The sequence below is a fragment of the Portunus trituberculatus genome, chromosome 2 (assembly GCF_017591435.1).
Source record: "Portunus trituberculatus isolate SZX2019 chromosome 2, ASM1759143v1, whole genome shotgun sequence".
In the NCBI taxonomy this organism is placed as follows: domain Eukaryota; kingdom Metazoa; phylum Arthropoda; class Malacostraca; order Decapoda; family Portunidae; genus Portunus; species Portunus trituberculatus.
Window position 1 is genome coordinate 11,186,640 of NC_059256.1, and position 18,552 is coordinate 11,205,191.

Consider the following 18,552-nt stretch of genomic DNA (forward strand, 5'->3'; position numbering starts at 1 on the left):
GTAAAAAATAATAAAAATGGCCAAAGAAATCACACACCCTTATTTATCTCCTTATTTCTCCAATTTACCATTAATTAATCACTCACCAAGACATAATGGCGTGCAGAGGAATAAATGGTGCGTCTTCTTGGTGAATTTGGTGTCGATTAATGGCGGCGCTGAGGCGATGATTGGCGATGAAAATGAGGAAGTGGCGGGCAGGAAGGGAAACGCCGCCATGCTGGTTTTTGTTTAGGTTGGTGACGTCACTTCCGCCATTCCATCCATTATTTTTTTTCTATTAATTCCTGTTTTTTTATTAGATTATTTACTTATTTATTTATTTAAGACTTGTAATTACTTTTTTATTCGTTTTATCTAATTTTTGCTGTGTAAAAATAGATAAAATAGAATAAAATAGACTATCGTACCTATTTTAACTATTATCGTACTTGGATTCTTCTCATTTTTCATCCTTTTTTACTGTTTTTTATCACATTATTTATTCATTTATCAGATTATTTATTTATTTATTCATTTTAAGACTTGTAATTCTTCACATTTTTCTTCCTTATGATTATTTCTTGTTTTATTTAATTAGTTTATTTATTTATTGATTAATTTAAGACCTTTACCTATTTCTTTGATTTATTTATTTTATTTACGCTGAGCAGAGATGGACATTAAACTATCATACCTATTTTTACTATTATCGTACTCAGTTTCCCAGATTTTCCTTCCTTTTGATTATTTCTTGTTTCATTTTATTACTTTCTTTACTTATTTATCTATTATTGCTTTTATCATCGTTTTAATTATATATTTTGCTTTATCTTATTTTCCGCTGTGCAAAGGACGCTAAAAACTCTCGTACCTATTTTGACTATTATCGTACTCAGTTTCTTTACATTTTCCTTCATTATTATTTCTTGCTTTATTTGATTAGATTATTTATTTATTTAAGACTTGTAAATACCTCATTGTTTTATTTATCTAATTTACGATGAGCAGAGATGGAAATTAAGCTCTCGTACCTATTTTTGCTATTATCGTACTAAGATCCTTTACATTTTCCTTCATTATTATTTCTTGTTTTATATTAGTTTATTTATCTATTTTAGCTTTTTATTATCCTTGTAACAGTTTTTTTTTTTTTTTTAATTTAATTTACGCTGTGCAGGAAGACGCTACAAACTCTCATACCTCTTTTCACTATTATCGTACTAACATTTTATTTTTCGCTTTTTTTATTATTTTGTTGTCTTATTTCATGTCTATTTATTTACTTATTTATTTTTTTGCTTTTATTATTCTTGTAACTATATATATTTTTATTTGGATTAATTAATTATCGTTTATTTTCTATTATCTATTTTTTTCACCATTATCGTATCCAGTTTCTAATATTTTCTTTTTTATGACTATTTGTTATTTTATTTGATTACATTATTTAATTATATAAGTCATTTTTTTATTGGCTTTATTTAATTTACTATCCAAAGAAGGACATCAAACTATCGTACCCATGTTTACTATTATCGTACTCTACTTCCTTAACACTATGAAAAGGAACCGCATTATTATCATTATTATTATAGAAACATTTTTATAAGGAATATTTTTATCTCCATCTCAGAATACCAGGAGGAGGAGGAGGAGGAGGAAGGAAGAGGAGGAGGAGGAGGAGGAGGAGGATGATTAATATACTTTTTCCTTCAATATTACAAAAAAATATCTTATCTTATAATTAGGCAGTGTGTGTGTGTGTGTGTGTGTGTGTGGTAGGAAGCTGTCACAATTGTTAGTGCACAACCACCACCATCACTACTACTACTACTACTACTACTACTACTACAATTACTACTACAACCACCACCACCACAGAACACACAATTCCTTCCTTCTGAGCACCACCAACAGAACTACAGAACTCATACAAATACCCTCAAATCTTCACAAATCTTTACCTAATTCAGTCAGAAAAGAGAAAAAGAAAGAGAAATGAAAGAAAGGATAGAGAAAATTTCATCTATAACTTTTTCTTCATTTATTAGGCTTTGCAATAGAGCAATGGAAAGATAATAAAGGTTTCTCTATATAAATCTATGCTAATGACTCTCTGTTTATAATATAGAGTTCTTTAGTACATTAACCCCTTCAGTAGCGTGACGTGCTTCCATATTCCCTGTGGTGACTATTTGGTGACTTAAAAGCTTCAGAAACTCATGTGGGGGGTTGAAATAGTTAAGACTGTGGGCCATTAATCTTGTGACCTCCATAGACCCTTGTTAATGTCAATAAAATGGTCTAATGGTGCACAAAACTCAAGGTAAAATTGTGAAGACTGTGGAGGTCACAAGATTAATGGCCAGTCTTCACTATTTTAACCCCTTCAGTACTGGGACACATTTTTACCTTGAGTTTTGTGTACCATTAGATCATTTTATTGACATTAGCAAAGGTCTATGGAGGTCACAAGATTAATGGCCACAGTCTTCACTATTTTAATCCCTTCAGTACTGGGACACATTTTTACCTTGAGTTTTGTGTACCATTAGACCATTTTATTGACATTAGCAAGGGTCTATGGAGGTCACAAGATTAATGGCCACAGTCTTCACTATTTTAACCCCTTCAGTACTGGGACACATTTTTACCTTGAGTTTTGTGTACCATTAGACCATTTTATTGACATTAGCAAGGGTCTATGGAGGTCACAAGATTAATGGCCACAGTCTTCACTATTTTAACCCCTTCAGTACTGGGACACATTTTTACCTTGAGTTTTGTGTACCATTAGACCATTTTATTGACATTAGCAAGGGTCTATGGAGGTCACAAGATTAATGGCCACAGTCTTCACTATTTTAACCCCTTCAGTACTGGGACACATTTTTACCTTGAGTTTTGTGTACCATTAGACCATTTTATTGACATTAGGAAGGGTCTATGGATAACTGACTGTCACTCTCTCTCTCTCTCTAACCTAACCAACCCTAACCCCCCCCCCAGAGCACCCTATAGGCCTAGGTGTGCTGGAGGAGCCTGTTGAAAGCATTGTAAGCTGATTCAAGGTCGAAGATCATTTGGCGAACCTGTGTCTCGGAAAGGGTCTCATCTGCTGTCATTCCCTCCAAGGTCACAATCCACTCCCTGACCTTGACCCGACCCTCGCAATCCTGGGGGAAGAGCAGGAGGAGGAGGAGGAGGAGGAGGAGGAGGAGGAGGAGGAGGAGGAGGAGGAGGAGGAGGAGGAGGAGGAGGAGGAGGAGGAGGAGGAGGAGGAGGTTATGAATTGAAAGATATGTAAGGAGAGATGAAGGAAAATTTTGGGCAGGAGGAGGAGGAGGAGGAGGAGGGAGGAGGAGGAGGAGGAGGAGGAGGAGGAGGAGGAGGAGGAGGAGGAGGTTATGAATTGAAAGATATGTAAGGAGAGATGAAGGAAAATTTTGGGCAGGAGGAGGAGGAGGAGGAGGAGGAGGAGGAGGAGGAGGAGGAGGAGGAGGAGGAGGAGGAGGAGGAGGAGGAGGAGGAGGAGGAGGTTATGAATTGAAAGATATGTAAGGAGAGATGAAGGAGGAAAATTTTGGGCAGGAGGAGGAGGAGGAGGAGGAGGAGGAGGAGGAGGAGGAGGAGGAGGAGGAGGAGGAGGAGGAGAAATAAAAGAAGAAACAGAAGATAAAATGCAATGAAGAAATAGAGAATAAAGAAGAAGAAGAAGAAGAAGAAGAAGAAGAAGAAGAAGAAGAAGAAGAAGAAGAAGAAGAAGAAGAAGAAAAAAATATTAGATAAACAACAACAACAATTATTATTATTACTATTATTATCATCATTATTATTATTACAAAGCTATACGCAAAGATACATTTAACCCGTAAGAGGCCAGCACTGATTTATCTTCCAATACTCATCCAGGTCACAAAAAATTCCCCTTTCTTTTCTTATTCCATGTAACTCAAAATAGACATAGAAAAATAGAGAGTTAGAGGTTTAAATTGACTTCTAAATGAGGCTATGCTTAATCATTTACTCGATATTTTTCTGCTACGAGACATGTGTACAATGGCAACGTAGCCGTAAATCAAACCCTTATTTTACGAAACAAATATACAAAACACACTTGTAAATACTGTAAATATAATGTAAAAAAAATAATCAGCTTAGTTTACCACAAAATATTTACCTTCAGTATCTAAGCTCAAGAAATAATACCAAACGTCACTTTGTTTTGGTCCTGGCAAGGCAAGGCAAGGCGGGTGGCAGGGAGGCGTGGGGTGGGGCAGGGGAGGGGAGGGCGATGACTAACCTATGTCAGAATAGCGGAAAACTGTGCTAATACATGCTAGATGCCTCAAACATAAATATTGAAGCTTTACGGAATTTCAAACGCGTGGAAAACGAGAAACGGCGAACGTCCTTGTGCATGATTGACTCCAGACTTCAGGTACATGTATGTGGTTGACCACTTACAGGTTAAAGGTCACTAGGGGGAAAAAATATAAAAAAAACAAAGAAAAACTATTGAAATCTCTTTTTATATGTGACATAGTAAAAAAAATGGGTGTTTTGGTGTGTTTTGTGGTGTTTTGGTGTGTTTTGGGAGTGTTTTGTGGTGTTTTGGTGTGTTTTGTGGTGTTTTGGTGTGTTTTGTGGTGTTTTGGTGTGTTTTGTGGTGTTTTGGTGTGTTTTGTGGTGTTTTGGTGTGTTTTGGGTGTGTTTTGTGGTGTTTTGGTGTGTTTTGGTGTGTTTTGGGTGTTTTGTGGTGTTTTGGTGTGTTTTGGTGTGATTTGGTGTGTTTGTGGTGTTTTGGCATGATTTGGTGTGTTTAGTGGTGTTTTGGTGTGTTTTGGTGTGTTTTGTGGTGTTTTGGGTGTTTTGTGGTGTTTTGGTGTATTTTGTGGTGTTTTGGTGTGTTTTGGTGTGTTTTGGTGTGTTTTGTGTGTGTTTTGTGGTGTTTTGGAGTGATTTTGTGGTGTTTAGTGTGATTTTGGTGTGTTTTGGTATGTTTTGGTGTGTTTTGGTGTGTTTTGGGTGTTTTGGAGTGTTTTGTGGTGTTTTGGTGTGTTTTGGTGTTTTGGTGTGTTTTGGTGTGTTTGGTGTGTTTCAGGTGTTTTTGGTGTTTCGTGTGTTTTGTGGTGTTTTGAGTGTTTTGTGGTGTTTTGGTATGTTTTGGTGTGTTTTGTGTGTTTTGGGTGTTTTGGGTGTTTTGGGTGTGTTTGGTGTGTTTAGGGTGTTTGGTGTGTTTTGGTGTGTTTTGTGGTGTTTTGGGTATTTTGGAGTGTTTTGTGGTGTTTTGTGGTGTTTTGGTGTGTTTTGGTGTGTTTGGTGTGTTTTGTGGTGTTTTGGTGTGTTTTGGGTGTGTTTTGGTGTGTTTTGTGGTGTTTTGGTGTGTTTAGTGTGTTTTGTGGTGTTTGGTGTGTTTTGTGGTGTTTGGTGTGTTTTGTGGTGTTTTGAGTGTTTTGTGGTGTTTGGTGTGTTTTGTGGTGTTTTGGTGTGTTTTGGTGTGTTTGGTGTGTTTTGGTGTGTTTGGGGTGTTTTGTGGTGTTTTGGTGTGTTTGGGGTGTTTTGGTGTGTTTAGGTGTGTTGTGGTGTTTTGGGTGTGTTTGAGGTGTTATGAGTGTATTTTGGTGTGTTTTGGTGTGTTTTGGGTGTTTTGTGGGTGATCTGGTGTGTTTTGGGTGTGTTTGCAGTGTTTTGTGGGTGAATTGAGGTGTTTTGGGTGTGTTTTGGATGTTTTGAGTGTTTTGGATGTGTTTTGTGATGTTTGGAGGGTGTTTTGGATGTTTGGGTGTTTAAGTGGTGTTTTGGGATATTTTGGAGTGTTTTTGGTGTTTTGAAAGTGTTTTGGAGTGTTTTGAGTATGTTCTGGGATGTTATGGGTGTTTAGGGGGTGTTTGGAGGTGATTTGGGGGTGTTTGGAGGTGATTTGGGGTGTTTTAAGTATTTCAGGTATGTTATGAATGTTTTGGGTATGTTTTGGGGTGTTTTGGAGTGTTTTGAGTGTTTTGAGTGGTAGTTTGAGGTGTTTTGAGCATTTTGAACGTGTTTTAGGGGTGGTTTTGGGGTGTTTTGGTGTGTTATGGGGTGTTAAAGAGTGCGTTATGGGTGTTTTGCATAAGAACTCAAAATTAAACAACAAACATCCACAGAAACACTTGTAAATAAGGTCAACAAACGCACCTCAATGTCTGTTAAAAATGCAAATATCAAACGGTCACAAATGCACCTCAATGTCTGTTAAAAATGCAAAAAATCAATGTAAAGAGTTGGGTTAGGTTAGGTTAGGTTGGGTTAGAATCTTTGAACATTTATTTAAAAACAATATTTCTTCGCCTTCTGTTTGGCAAAAGTCTTCAAGAACGTTAAAAAAATAGAGAACACTTTTTGGTTAGTTCTTTGCATTCTGTTCACCAAGAGTCTTCAAGAACTAAGAGTAATTCCTTCACCTTCTGTTCACCAAGATTCAGAGAAGGAATGGAAGAACAGTGGAGGACAGGAAGTGGGAGAAGAGACGAGGAGGAGGTGAAGAAGGAGGAAGAGGATGACAGGGAGGAAGAACAGTGAGAAGAGGAAGGTTAGATTAGGTTTCTCTCCTTTTCTCTTTATCTTCTTCCTCTGACAGCTTTTAAAAACATAGGATGCCTTTCGGACAGGTTAGAGCACTGGCTGGTGAGAGCTTGGTGTGGTTAGTGGTGCCTTCAAGGTGAGACAGTGTAAGGAAGTGTGAGCAGAGTGTTTTTAAGGTTGTAGTGACAGACTAACAAGATTTCTGCATTACTAGCACGAGAAGCACTGTTTTAAATGGCTCTTGCTGAAGTGATGCGGGTTTTTAAGGGTGTTTTTATGGATGTAGTGACAGATTAACAACATTTCTGCATTACTAACACCACCACCACCACCACCACCACCACATGGGTTAGGAAACACAGGAATTTGAGTGGTGTTAATCCCAACCTACTGATCGATGCTACACATGACCTTCACCTACACATTCTTACACACATGACCTTCTCCGGCACACTCTGGAACTCCCTGCCTGCTTCTGTGTTTCCACCTTCCTACCACTTCACTTCCTTCAAGATGGCTATATGAAGACAAATGCTCCTCCATAGTTTTGACCAGCGTTTTCCTTCCTTGTAGAGAACCGGCTATCAAGTTGGCCTTTTCATTGATATAGAGATGATACAAAAATAAATAAATAAATAAAAACTCTCAGGAACTAAAGGGAACTCTTGATTGACGTGCGTTTGTTAATATGCGACCAAAAAAAAAAAAAAAAAAAAAATATTACGATGTGTTTGTTTTGACATGATTTGCCCCACGTCCCACATCGCCCTAATACCCAGCGTTTTTTAGGAGGATTGCAAGTTTGTTTTACGTCAATTTTGAAACACGCAATGCCTCTAGGAACGCATCTATTGTGTATAATATCAAACGCAGCACCAGAAGCATGGCAAGAGTTACACAGCCAAGCCACCAAACTGACCTGCGGGATGAGGGAGAGGCGTGTCATGTTGTCGTGAAGGTCCTTGAGGTCAGGCTGAAGTTCATCATTGGCGTTGATTCCGAGACGCAGTTTGTCCATCACCGTAATGAAGAGCTGGGAAGAGAGAGAGAGAGAGAGAGAGAAGGAGAGTTAAATTAGGTTAGGTTAGAGAGAGAGAGAGAGAGAGAATTAGAGACAGAAGATTAGTTAGGTTAGGTTAGGTTTGGTGGAATAATCAGTTTAATTCAGTTCTATTTAATTTTGATTTGGTTAGGCTAGGTTAGGTTAGGCTTACACACACACACACACACACACACACACACACACACACACACACACACACACTGAATATCCCACGTCCAGTGAGATAAGTGAGGTTAAACAGCAAGGTCTCCGGTTAACACTTGGATGGGTGACCGCCACACACACACACACACACACACACACACACACACACACACAGACACTTACCGAGACAATATCAGCAATGCATTTACTGGTATTCCCTTTATCATCCTTAATGGTGATAGGTCGATCTTCTCTTATCCTCTCCAGGGCGGCCGGGCAGTCCAGCTATGGGGGCGGTAGGGTAAGGAAGGGTTAAAGATGACACACCACACACACACAAACACATGTACACGGAGATATGTAGACTGTGTGTGTGTGTGTGTGTGTGTGTGTGTGTGTGTTCAATTGTCTATCTAATTCTTTGTTCTTCTTCTTCTTCTTCTTCTTCTCATCTTTGTTATTATTATTATTATTATTATTATTATTTACACTCACAAAAATAACATCTTGAGAGAGAGAGAGAGAGAGAGAGAGAGAGAGAGAGAGAGAGAGAGAGACTAAACTATCAATAAAAAGGAAAAAAAGAAGAAAAAAAAAGGGAAAAGAATATAAAACACACACACACACACACACACACACACACACACACACACACACACACACACACACACACACACACACACACACTATAATAAGACCTAGATTGGAATATGCAGGAGTAGTGTGGACCCCTCATAAAAAGAAACACATAAGGAAGTTGGAGAGACTACAAAAAATGGCTACAAGAATGGTTCCAGAATTTGAAGGGATGACATATGAGGAGAGACTAAAGGCTATGGATCTACCAACCCTGGAACAGAGAAGAGAGAGAGAGAGAGAGGGGAGCTGATACAAGTTTATAAATTGATCAATGGAATGGACCAAGTGGATAATGAGAAACTGATCCTGAGAGAAGAATATGACACTAGAAGCACAAGATCGCATAGTAAAAAGCTGAGGAAGGGAAGATGTCTGAGAGATGTTAAAAAATAGTGAAGAATATGACACTAGAAGCACAAGATTGCATAGTAAAAAGCTGAGGAAGGGAAGATGTCTGAGAGATGTTAAAAAATAGTGAAGAATATGACACTAGAAGCACAAGATTGCATAGTAAGAAGCTGAGGAAGGGAAGATGTCTGAGAGATGTTAAAAAATAGTGAAGAATATGACACTAGAAGCACAAGATTGCATAGTAAAAAGCTGAGGAAGGGAAGATGTCTGAGAGATGTTAAAAAATAGAGTTTCTCACAAAGATGTGTTGAGACGTGGAACAGTTTGAGTGAGGAAGTGGTGTCACCAACGAGTGTGCACAGCTTCAAAGAAACATTGGATAAGTGTAGATATGGAGACGGGGCCACACCACCGTAAAGCACACACACACACACACACACACACACACACACACACACACACACACACACACACACACACACACCTTGTACTTCTTAACAAAGCTTTCAACAGTTGAGTACTCTTCACACTGCACCAATTTGAATGCTGCTTTGTACTGCACCAATAACTTGCTGCACCAAGCTGTGTATTCCTTCGGGGGCACCACATCCTGAAATAGTAGTGGTAGTAGTAGTAGTAGTGGTAGTGGTGGTAGTGGTGGTGGAGGAGGAGGAGGAGGAGGAGGAGGAGGAGGAGGAGGAGGAGGAGTGGTAGTAGTAGTAGTAGTAGTAGTAGTAGTAGTAGTAGTAGTAGTAGTAGTAGTAGTAGTAGGAGTAGCAGCATTCATAAATTAGTTGTATGTTAAAATCTCTCTCTCTCTCTCTCTCTACATATTCTTGGGTTCACACGAGTCAATATGCGACTGAAATTACAAGTTGCTAGAAGTATGGACAGAGGGAAGTCAATGTCAACAAACAGGAAGCAATAAAATGTTCTTCTGTGGTGACAATGACGACTATGACCAAATCCGAGAGAGAGAGAGAGAGAGAGAGAGAGAGAGAGAGAGAGAGAGAGAGAGAGAGAGAGAGAGAGAGAGAGAGAGAGAGAGAGACACCAAACTCTCAAACCTTTCTCCGTGGCATCACAATGTAAACAAAGTCACTATCGACTGAACAAGACCAACACATCGCTCTTGTTTTGTGACTGGCTTCTTTCTCCAGTTGGAAGATCTTCTGACTTGTAATTTCAGTTGCATATTGACATGTGTGAACCTAGCTTTAATCTACATTTGCCTCTAAATATCTGTCTATATTCAATTTCAACGTTCTCTCTCTCTCTCTCTCTCTAAATATCCATCTACATTCATTCTTAACATTCACGCTTCTCTCTCTCTCTCTCTCTCTCTCTCTGTCTGTCTGTCTCTCTCTCTCTCTGTCTGTCTGTCTCAGTGTCTCTTGATGTCTCTCTCTCTCTCTCTCTCTCTCTCTCTCTCTCTCTCTCTCTCTCTCTGTCTGTCTGTCTGTCTGTCTGTCTGTCTGTCTCTCTCTCTCACTCTAAATATCCATCTACATTCATTCTTAACATTCTCGCTTCTCTCTCTCTCTCTCTCTCTGTCTGTCTGTCTGTCTGTCTGTCTGTCTGTCTGTCTGTCTGTCTGTCTGTCTCTCTCTCTGTCTGTCTGTCTGTCTGTCTGTCTCACCTTGATGTACATTTTCTCTAGGGACTGCAGTGTGTTGATGACAGCGTACAGCTCGGCCAGATTGTCGTACCTGGGAACAACAACAACAACAACAACAACAACAACAACAACAACACGTAATCATGTATTCATATATATGTAAAAAAACACTCAATATAATTTTTTCACTACTACTACTACTACTATTGCTACTACTACTACTACTACCAATACTTCTACCACTACTACAACAACAATTACTACTACTACCACCATCACTATCACTATAACAGCTACTACTATTATTACTACAACTACTACTACTACTATCACTATCATTACCACTACTACTACTACTACTACTACTACTACTACTTACTTTTCTCTCTCTCTTGCATTTGTATAAAGCTTCACTTCTTCATATAACTCTGGCCGGTTGTGGTCTGAGAGAGAGAGAGAGAGAGAGAGAGAGAGAGAGAGAGAGAGAGAGAGAGAGAGAGAGAATTATTACATCATTTTAAGACACACTCACTTACTCAAACACACACACACACACACACACTCTCTCTCTCTCACAAATCCTGGTAAAAAATGGAACAATATTAGGAAAAGTTGCAAAAATTTCTACGTTATCCAGGATTTCTTAGATTGGGAAATTAACTTTAAAATATTCACCTTTTTGCTCTTTTCTCTCTACATAACCACTCATCCTTGCTTTCCTTGACATATAAGTAACTACAACACTCACTTAACACTTCTAATGAACCAGGGAGTCACCATTGCAACATCCTGGTGAAATAGAGGCAAATAAAATACGTCACGACATCAACCCAGGCATCATTTTTTTTCCTTATCTTCCTATTTTACTCCTTTATCTCCCTCATTCACTCGTCTCCCTTCCCCTACCCACACTGCAACACCTTCCCTACCTTGTGCATTATTGGAGGCAAGCCCAGCGAACATTGTGAAGCAGGAAAAGGGAAAATAGTAATAATAATGCTTCTCGCCCTCTTTGTCAGCTGATAGGGCTGGTCTTGTTCTTGATCTCGATGCTACAGGTGACGCATTAATTTTTTTTTTTTGTATCAGCAGCGCCTGTAGGGAAAATAAGGGAAATACTAACAATAAAAAGGACAGTCACCATCTTTCACATCACTAGTTCCTGCATCTAGCACGCCACATTCTCTCCAGGAACTCTTTCACAGCCTCTATCATCCTTTCATTCGTCTCCCCACAGAGTCCCAGCAGCAACACCATCCATTCCCTTCCTGTCATCTCCACTCTGTCATGCCCCAGCTCACTCACCACCACTTGCATCATCTCATACCTGTCTCTGGCATACTTCACACACTCCACCACCACATGCTTCACCGTCTTGTTCTCTCCCACGTCACACATCTGGCACACTTTGCTGCGAGACTCTGACCATCTATAATTCCTTGCATTTACATCCATGTACTGTGCCCTAGCTCGGAAGAGAAGATCACCACCCAGGCTTCCATCATACCACTTTTCATACATTGGCGCCTCTTTCTCTCTATACCATACCAAGGTACTCTTTTGCTCAATCCTATTCCTCCAGTCACTCAGTCCCACACCTTTCACTACTCTGTCTATCTCACTCCTCCACTTCCTTACATCCCATTCTCTACCCTCTCCATTTCTAACAATCATACTCCAGTGCCTTCCTTCTAGCTGCTGAAAAGCCCAACTAGCTATTAGACCACTCTTCACCACCATCCTGACACACTTTTTCCCCACTTGCTACTCCTGACATTCCACACAAACACTTTTCTCACTATTCTAGCATCGTTCATTCGCTCTAACCTAGCCTTATACCTTAGGGTCGCTTTTACATACCTTTCTCTAAAAGTGCTCCAACCCATGTCTCCCCTAAGAGCCTCTACTGTTGCATATCTAGGTGCATTAAGTCCCATTCTTGCTGTCTTGGTGGTATAGCCTTTTGACACTGCTCTCACTATTACCGCTTCCCAAAGGCTTTAATTGAAGGTGTTCATGTTTATAGCGAGTATTCTTATGGTCCCGGTGATGGATTGGTAAAATTTCTAGATTATGTAAAGGAGAAATTGGCTTTAAAAACTTGGCTGGTCATTTCCGTCCTTGGAAGAGTGGTGGTGGGACAGCAGAGCGTTTTTACCCCCTTCAGTACTGGGATGTATTTTTTACCATGACTTTTGAGTATGACTAAGATTTTATTTACACTAGATAGGTTCTATGGAGGTCAAAAGTTTAATGTTCCAGAATCTTCACTATTTTAATCCACCCAATGAAATTTTTGAAGGTGTATAAAATGGACTCATGTTAACCTGAATAAATATAAAGACATGTCACGATACTGAAGGGGTTAAGGGTGTTTTTAAGGTTGTAGTGACAGATGAACAAGATTTCTGCATTATCAACCGGAGAAAATGTCTTAAGAATACGGCCAGTCATCTCTGTGGCCTTGGAAAAGAGTCTTGGTGAGAGATTAGAGCATCTTTAGAGCTGTTTTTAAGGGTTATAGTCACAGATCAAGACTATTTCTGCATTATTAGCAGGAGAAAATGTCTTGAACAAACAACCCTACCAGCTCTATAGCCTTGAAAAAGTATCTTGGTGGAAGAGCAGAGCGTTGTGTGAATATGGGTGTTAATCCAAGAAGGGATGAAGAGGAAGAGGACAACAGTAACTTCTACACTATAGTTCCTGCAGTGACAGTAACAGAAAACTATTTATTGAAAACGCAAATTTGTGAGATGGTCAGTGCCAAGTGCCAACCATGGACCTTTAAAACGGCCACTCCTGTAAGGAAAGAGACAAAAACAACAAACAGAATACAATCACCAAATTCATCATATTTTCTCCAGGAATTCCTTCACGGCTTCAATCATCCTGTCATTCCTGTCTCTGCACAGTCCCACCAGAAACAACATCCATTCCCTTCCTGTCATCTTCACTCTCACATCCCCCAATTTCCTCAGCACCACTTGCATCATTTCATTTCTATCTCTGGCATACTTCACTCCAGCACCACATTGTCCACCGTCTCGTCCTCTCCCATGTCACACATCTGGCACACCTTGCTGCGGGACTCGGACCATCTGTAACTCCTTGCATTCACATCCGTACACTGTGCCCTCGCTCGGAAGAGAAGGTCACCACCCAGACTTCCCTCGTACCACTTTTCATACATCGGGGCCTCTTTCTCTCTGTACCACTCCAAAGTACTCTTTTGTTCCATCTTATTCTTCCATTCACTCAATGAATGGACAGTAGAGAGACAGGTCACCACTGCAGGGCTGTGTTGGGTCCCTTGCTCAGAGTTCAGTCACACACTCAACACACACGGCTGGTTGGTGATGACTGACACAGCTTGGTGAAGACTGCTGCATCCGTGCCACAGTGCTCATCAAGGCTCAGTCTGGGCTGGTGCACACCCTGGGGCACCAACAGGCCAGCAGGGAAAGACACATCACTGCTCAAATCAGCCAAGCAAAAGTGTCACAAATACCACACACAGTCACACCTTGTAATACTTACCCTGCCAAACACCACACACAGTCACACCTTGTACAGGAAAGGAACTTCACACCATGTTACACACACACACACACACACACACACACACACACACACACACACACACACACACACACACACACCTTGAGTGATAATTGACTAACAAACAGAGGTTTATTAGACATTTATTGAAATGCCTTTACAAAGAGATCACCACCACCACCACCAGTACAAGCACGGGTGTGGTGCCACTGGTCCACACAACACACCACCTCAAAAGTGGACCTTCACATGCTTGACAATGTCACCCCTTGTCTTGAAACACTTGCCACAATCATCACACTTAAAGTCCCTCACCCCACTGTGTCTGATGGAGTGTCTATTGAGACAAGAAATGGTAGCAAATCTTTTCCCACACTCACCACACTCATAATTCCTAACACCACTGTGTGTCAGACTGTGTGTGGTGAGCTGATACCTGTAAATAGATAAATTAGACATGGATTCCAGAATTCAGGCATTAGAAAGTAAGTTTCTAAATATTAGATCCATAGAAGAAAAATTAGATAGAGAGCAGAGAACGATACCTTCAGAAAATAAATCTATATATTAAAGAGAGAGAACAAAGAGCTACTGAAGGAGAAAATGGAAATGGAGAAAGAAAACTAACATCTAAGGAAACAATGTGACGAGATGAAGGCTAAACTCATCGAAATGGAAAAGAAAATATCCAAAGGAGACTTGGGGAAGGAGGAATGCCTTAACCTAATTGATGCCAAGATGAAGGAAGTGAAACATGAACACCAAGAAGTACAAAAGTCCTTTAGGGAGATAATGAAAAAGCAGGAAGAAAAAATTAAAGCGATTACGCAGAGTGAAATGGTAAAGGCATTGAAGGAAAATGAGTATGTGGTGAGAGATATTGCTGAAAAGAAAAAATGCGTGATCATAACAGGATTGAGGGAGGAAACTAACAGGAACTGGCAAGATAGGAGGGATAAGGAAAATGACAAGATTAAGTCTTTACTGAATAAGATCTCCGAGGAGGAAGAATGCCTATATGCTGAGGTAGAGAAAGTGTGAGACTAGGAGCTTTAGAAGAAGGCAAGACTAGACTATTGAAATTGAAATTAAAGTCTCAGGTGGCAGCTGAGGCCTTGCTGAGGAGGGCTTGGAAACTTAAGGACTCTGAGGAAACCAAAACAATTTACATAAGAAGAAATATGACACAGGATGAACGAATGAAAATGAAAGAGCTTGTAACTGAAGTGAGAGAGCAGAATGAGGAAAGAACTAAGGAGAAAAAGACCAAGTTTTTTTTGGAGGATGAGAAATGGGAGGCTGAAGAAGTGGTGGATAAAACAGACGGAATAGACATTACACTGACTGAAACATGGAAGAAAGAGACTAGGAATGGAATGCAAGTGACTTACATGAATATAGATGGATTTCTGTCTAAGAGGCTAGAATGTATGGATTACCTAAGAAACAATGAACCGGACATAATGTGTGTAGTGGAAACAAAGCTAAGGCCCGAAATAAAGCTAGACTGGTTTGATGTAAAACACTACAAAGTATGGAGAAATGATAGAAAAATAAAGGAGGTGGTGGTATAATGGTTCTTACTAAGGAAGATCTGATAGTGAAGGAGGTGAACTATAGTAAGAGAAATGAGGAAGTGATAAGTATGCTTATAACAGATGGCAAGAGGGATATTAATATTATAACAGTATACATACCACCCAGAACCAGTGCTTGGGAATATGAACAGTACCAAATGGTGATGAGAAACACTCTAGACAGAATGAAGCAAGAACTCATCAGAAAGGATAGAGTGATGATAGTTGGAGACTTTAATTGCAAAGAAATAGTGTGGGAGGACTACGAAGTGGTGAATGGTGGTGAGTGGGCAGAGGAATTGTTAAAAGTAGCAACAAATAACTTGATGACACAGTGGGTGAGATCACCAACAAGGTGCAGGGGACAAGATGTTGCAGCAAGGTTGGATTTAGTATTTACCAGGGGCATTTCTCTAAAAGAGGAAATTGAACATGAAAGTCCCTTGGGGAAAGCGATCATGATGTCCTAAGCTTTGAGCTGGATACAGAATTAAGCACGAATAAGATTGTGGAACGCAGGGAGGAAAAATTAAATTATACTAGGGAAAATTATAACCATATAAGGGAGTTCTTTAATGAAATTGACTGGTCCGTGGTATACCAGGAAAGGGATATGCAATTGAAATACGATAAATTTATGGATTTGTATAACTCTGCTGTGAAAAGTTTGTGCCATATCACAGAAAGAGGACTTTAAATAATAAACAGTGGTTTAATAGAAATTGTGAAGAAGCAAAAAAGAACAAAGAAAAGGCATGGAAGAAACTTAAGAAAAACAGTGATGTATTATCAAGAGAAGTCTACAAAACAGCAAGGAATAGATATGTTGAAGTAAGGAGAACAGCACAGAAGGAATATGAACAGAGGGTGGTGGAAAACTGTGATAGTGACCCTAAAATGTTTTACAAATTCATAAATGGAAAACTAAATAAAAGGGAGGCAATAGAAAAGGTAAAAAATGGGGAAGTATATGAAGATGCTGGAGAGATAGCTGAAATTTTGAACGACAACTTTTGCAAAGTGTTTACAAAGGAGGAGCATTTTATGGGAGGAAGGCCTACGGAAATAAAGCAAATGCAGGACATCATGGTTACTAAGGAAGACGTAAGGAAAATTATAAGCAATCTGGATATTAATAAATCAATGGGGCCTGATGGCATATCTGGGAGGTTGCTAAAAGAATGTAAGGATCAATTGTTGAACCCCATATTTGATATTGTGGAAACCTCCATACGAACAGGATTAGTCCCGAAAGAGTGGAAAAGAGCTGACATTGTGCCTATATATAAGAATGGTAGTAGAATGGAACCGTTAAATTATAGACCAGTATCGTTGACTAGTATATTGTGCAAGGTATGTGAAGAAGTAATTAAAGCTAAGTGGAGTGAGTATCTAGAAAGTGAAAACATTCTGAGTGAAAGGCAGTTTGGTTTCAGAAAAGGAAGATCGTGTGTATCCAATTTATTATGTTTTTATTCAAGAGTGACTGACATACTACAACATAGAGAGGGATGGGTGGATGCTATCTACCTGGACTTGAGAAAGGCCTTTGATAAAGTACCACACAATAGACTGATGTGGAAACTAAAGATGATTGGAGGAGTAAATGATAAACTAGCAAAATGGATGGAAAATTACTTAATGGGAAGAGAAATGAGAACAGTGGTGAGAGGAAGGAAGTCCGAGTGGAAGAAGGTAACCAGTGGAGTTCCACAAGGGTCAGTGCTTGGTCCCATCATGTTTTTGATTTATGTTAATGATATGCCAGTAGGAATTGACAGTTACATGAACATGTTTGTGGACGATACTAAAATTATGAGGAGAGTAAAGAATGTGGAAGATTGTAACAAGTTACAGGAAGATCTTGATAAAATATATGAGTGGAGTAAAGAGTGGCAGATGGAATTTAATATAGACAAGAGCCATGTTATGAAAATGGGAAGAAGTAGATACAGACCAAACAGGGATTACAGGCTGGGTGATGAGAAAATTAAAGAGACCAATGAGGAGAAAGACTTAGGAGTAACCGTGCAAAACACTTTGTCACCGGAGAAACACATTAACAAGATTTTTTGGAAAACATATAACATGCTTCAAAATATTGGCCTTGCATTCCACTACCTAGATGAAGGAATGATGAAGAAGATACTATGCACCTTAATAAGACCCCAGTTAGAATATGCAGCATGTGTCTGGTCACCGCATATGAAGAAAAATGTGAAGAAGGTGGAAAGGGTAGAGAGGCTGGCAACAAGGATGGTACCAGGACTCAGGGAGTTAGACTATGAGGAAAGACTGAGGAAGCTGGGGCTCACCACATTAGAAGAGAGAAGAACAAGAGGAGACATGATAACTATGTATAAATTGGTGAATATCTCTCTCTCTCTCTCTCTCTCTCTCTCTCTCTCTCTCTCGTGTGTGTGTGTTTTATTATTTTTATTGTGGGTAACGTCTCCACCCGTCTTTATTTATTGGGCATCACAAGGTGTGAAGGTAGCTGCCCCCGCCTTGCCGCGGCCTGCTGTGACGTAGTACAACCTGTGTGTGTGTATTCACCTAGTTGTATTCACCTAGTTGTAATTTTACAGGGCCTGGGTATCATACTCGTGTGGCCCCGTGTGTGTGTGTGTGTGTGTGTGTCAGGGAGACAGCTGGCTGATATCTGTTCTAGTCGTATGTGGTGTTTGTTTCTCATGGTACAATCTATCTCCATCCGGTGATATTGTATCCTTCGTGGGTTATCTTTTTCACACACACACACACACACACATCTCGGCGCGGCGAGGCAAATGGGCAAGCCTCTTAATGTGTGGGGTGTGTTCACCTAGCAGTAAATAGGTACAAGGTGTAACTGGAGGGGTTGTGGCCTCGCTGTCCCAGTGTGTGGAGTGTGTTGTGGTGTGTTAATGTGTGGGGTGTGTTCACCTAGCAGTAAATAGGTACGGGGTGTAACTGGAGGGGTTGTGGCCTCGCTGTCCCGGTGTGTGGAGTGTGTTGTGGTGTGGGTTGTGGCCTCGCTGTCCCGGTGTGTGGAGTGTGTTGTGGTCTCAGTC

At 40.0% G+C, this 18,552-nt stretch overlaps 1 protein-coding gene across 1 annotated transcript; it reads right to left on the bottom strand.

Moving 5' to 3' along the window:
* Window positions 1–2,836: 2,836 nt before the first annotated feature.
* On the bottom strand, window positions 2,837–11,447 carry LOC123505631 (vacuolar protein sorting-associated protein 28 homolog). The gene is made up of 7 exons (XM_045257185.1): window positions 11,291–11,447; window positions 10,741–10,804; window positions 10,383–10,452; window positions 9,228–9,353; window positions 7,937–8,038; window positions 7,466–7,579; window positions 2,837–3,158 (listed from the first exon to the last, which is right to left on the bottom strand). Exons 1-7 carry the CDS (start codon window positions 11,322–11,324, stop codon window positions 3,006–3,008), a joined length of 663 nt encoding a protein of 220 aa, XP_045113120.1. The 5' UTR covers window positions 11,325–11,447; the 3' UTR covers window positions 2,837–3,005.
* Window positions 11,448–18,552: the final 7,105 nt, after the last annotated feature.

Coding starts and splice junctions, on each gene's coding strand:
- LOC123505631 (XM_045257185.1), bottom strand. CDS start 11,324: ATGTTCGCTGGGCTTGCCTCCAATAATGCACAAG. Junction 10,805..11,290: donor TGCCTCCAATAATGCACAAG/GTAGGGAAGGTG, acceptor TCTCTCTCTCAG/ACCACAACCGGCCAGAGTTA. Junction 3,159..7,465: donor GCCTCTCCCTCATCCCGCAG/GTCAGTTTGGTG, acceptor CTCTTCCCCCAG/GATTGCGAGGGTCGGGTCAA.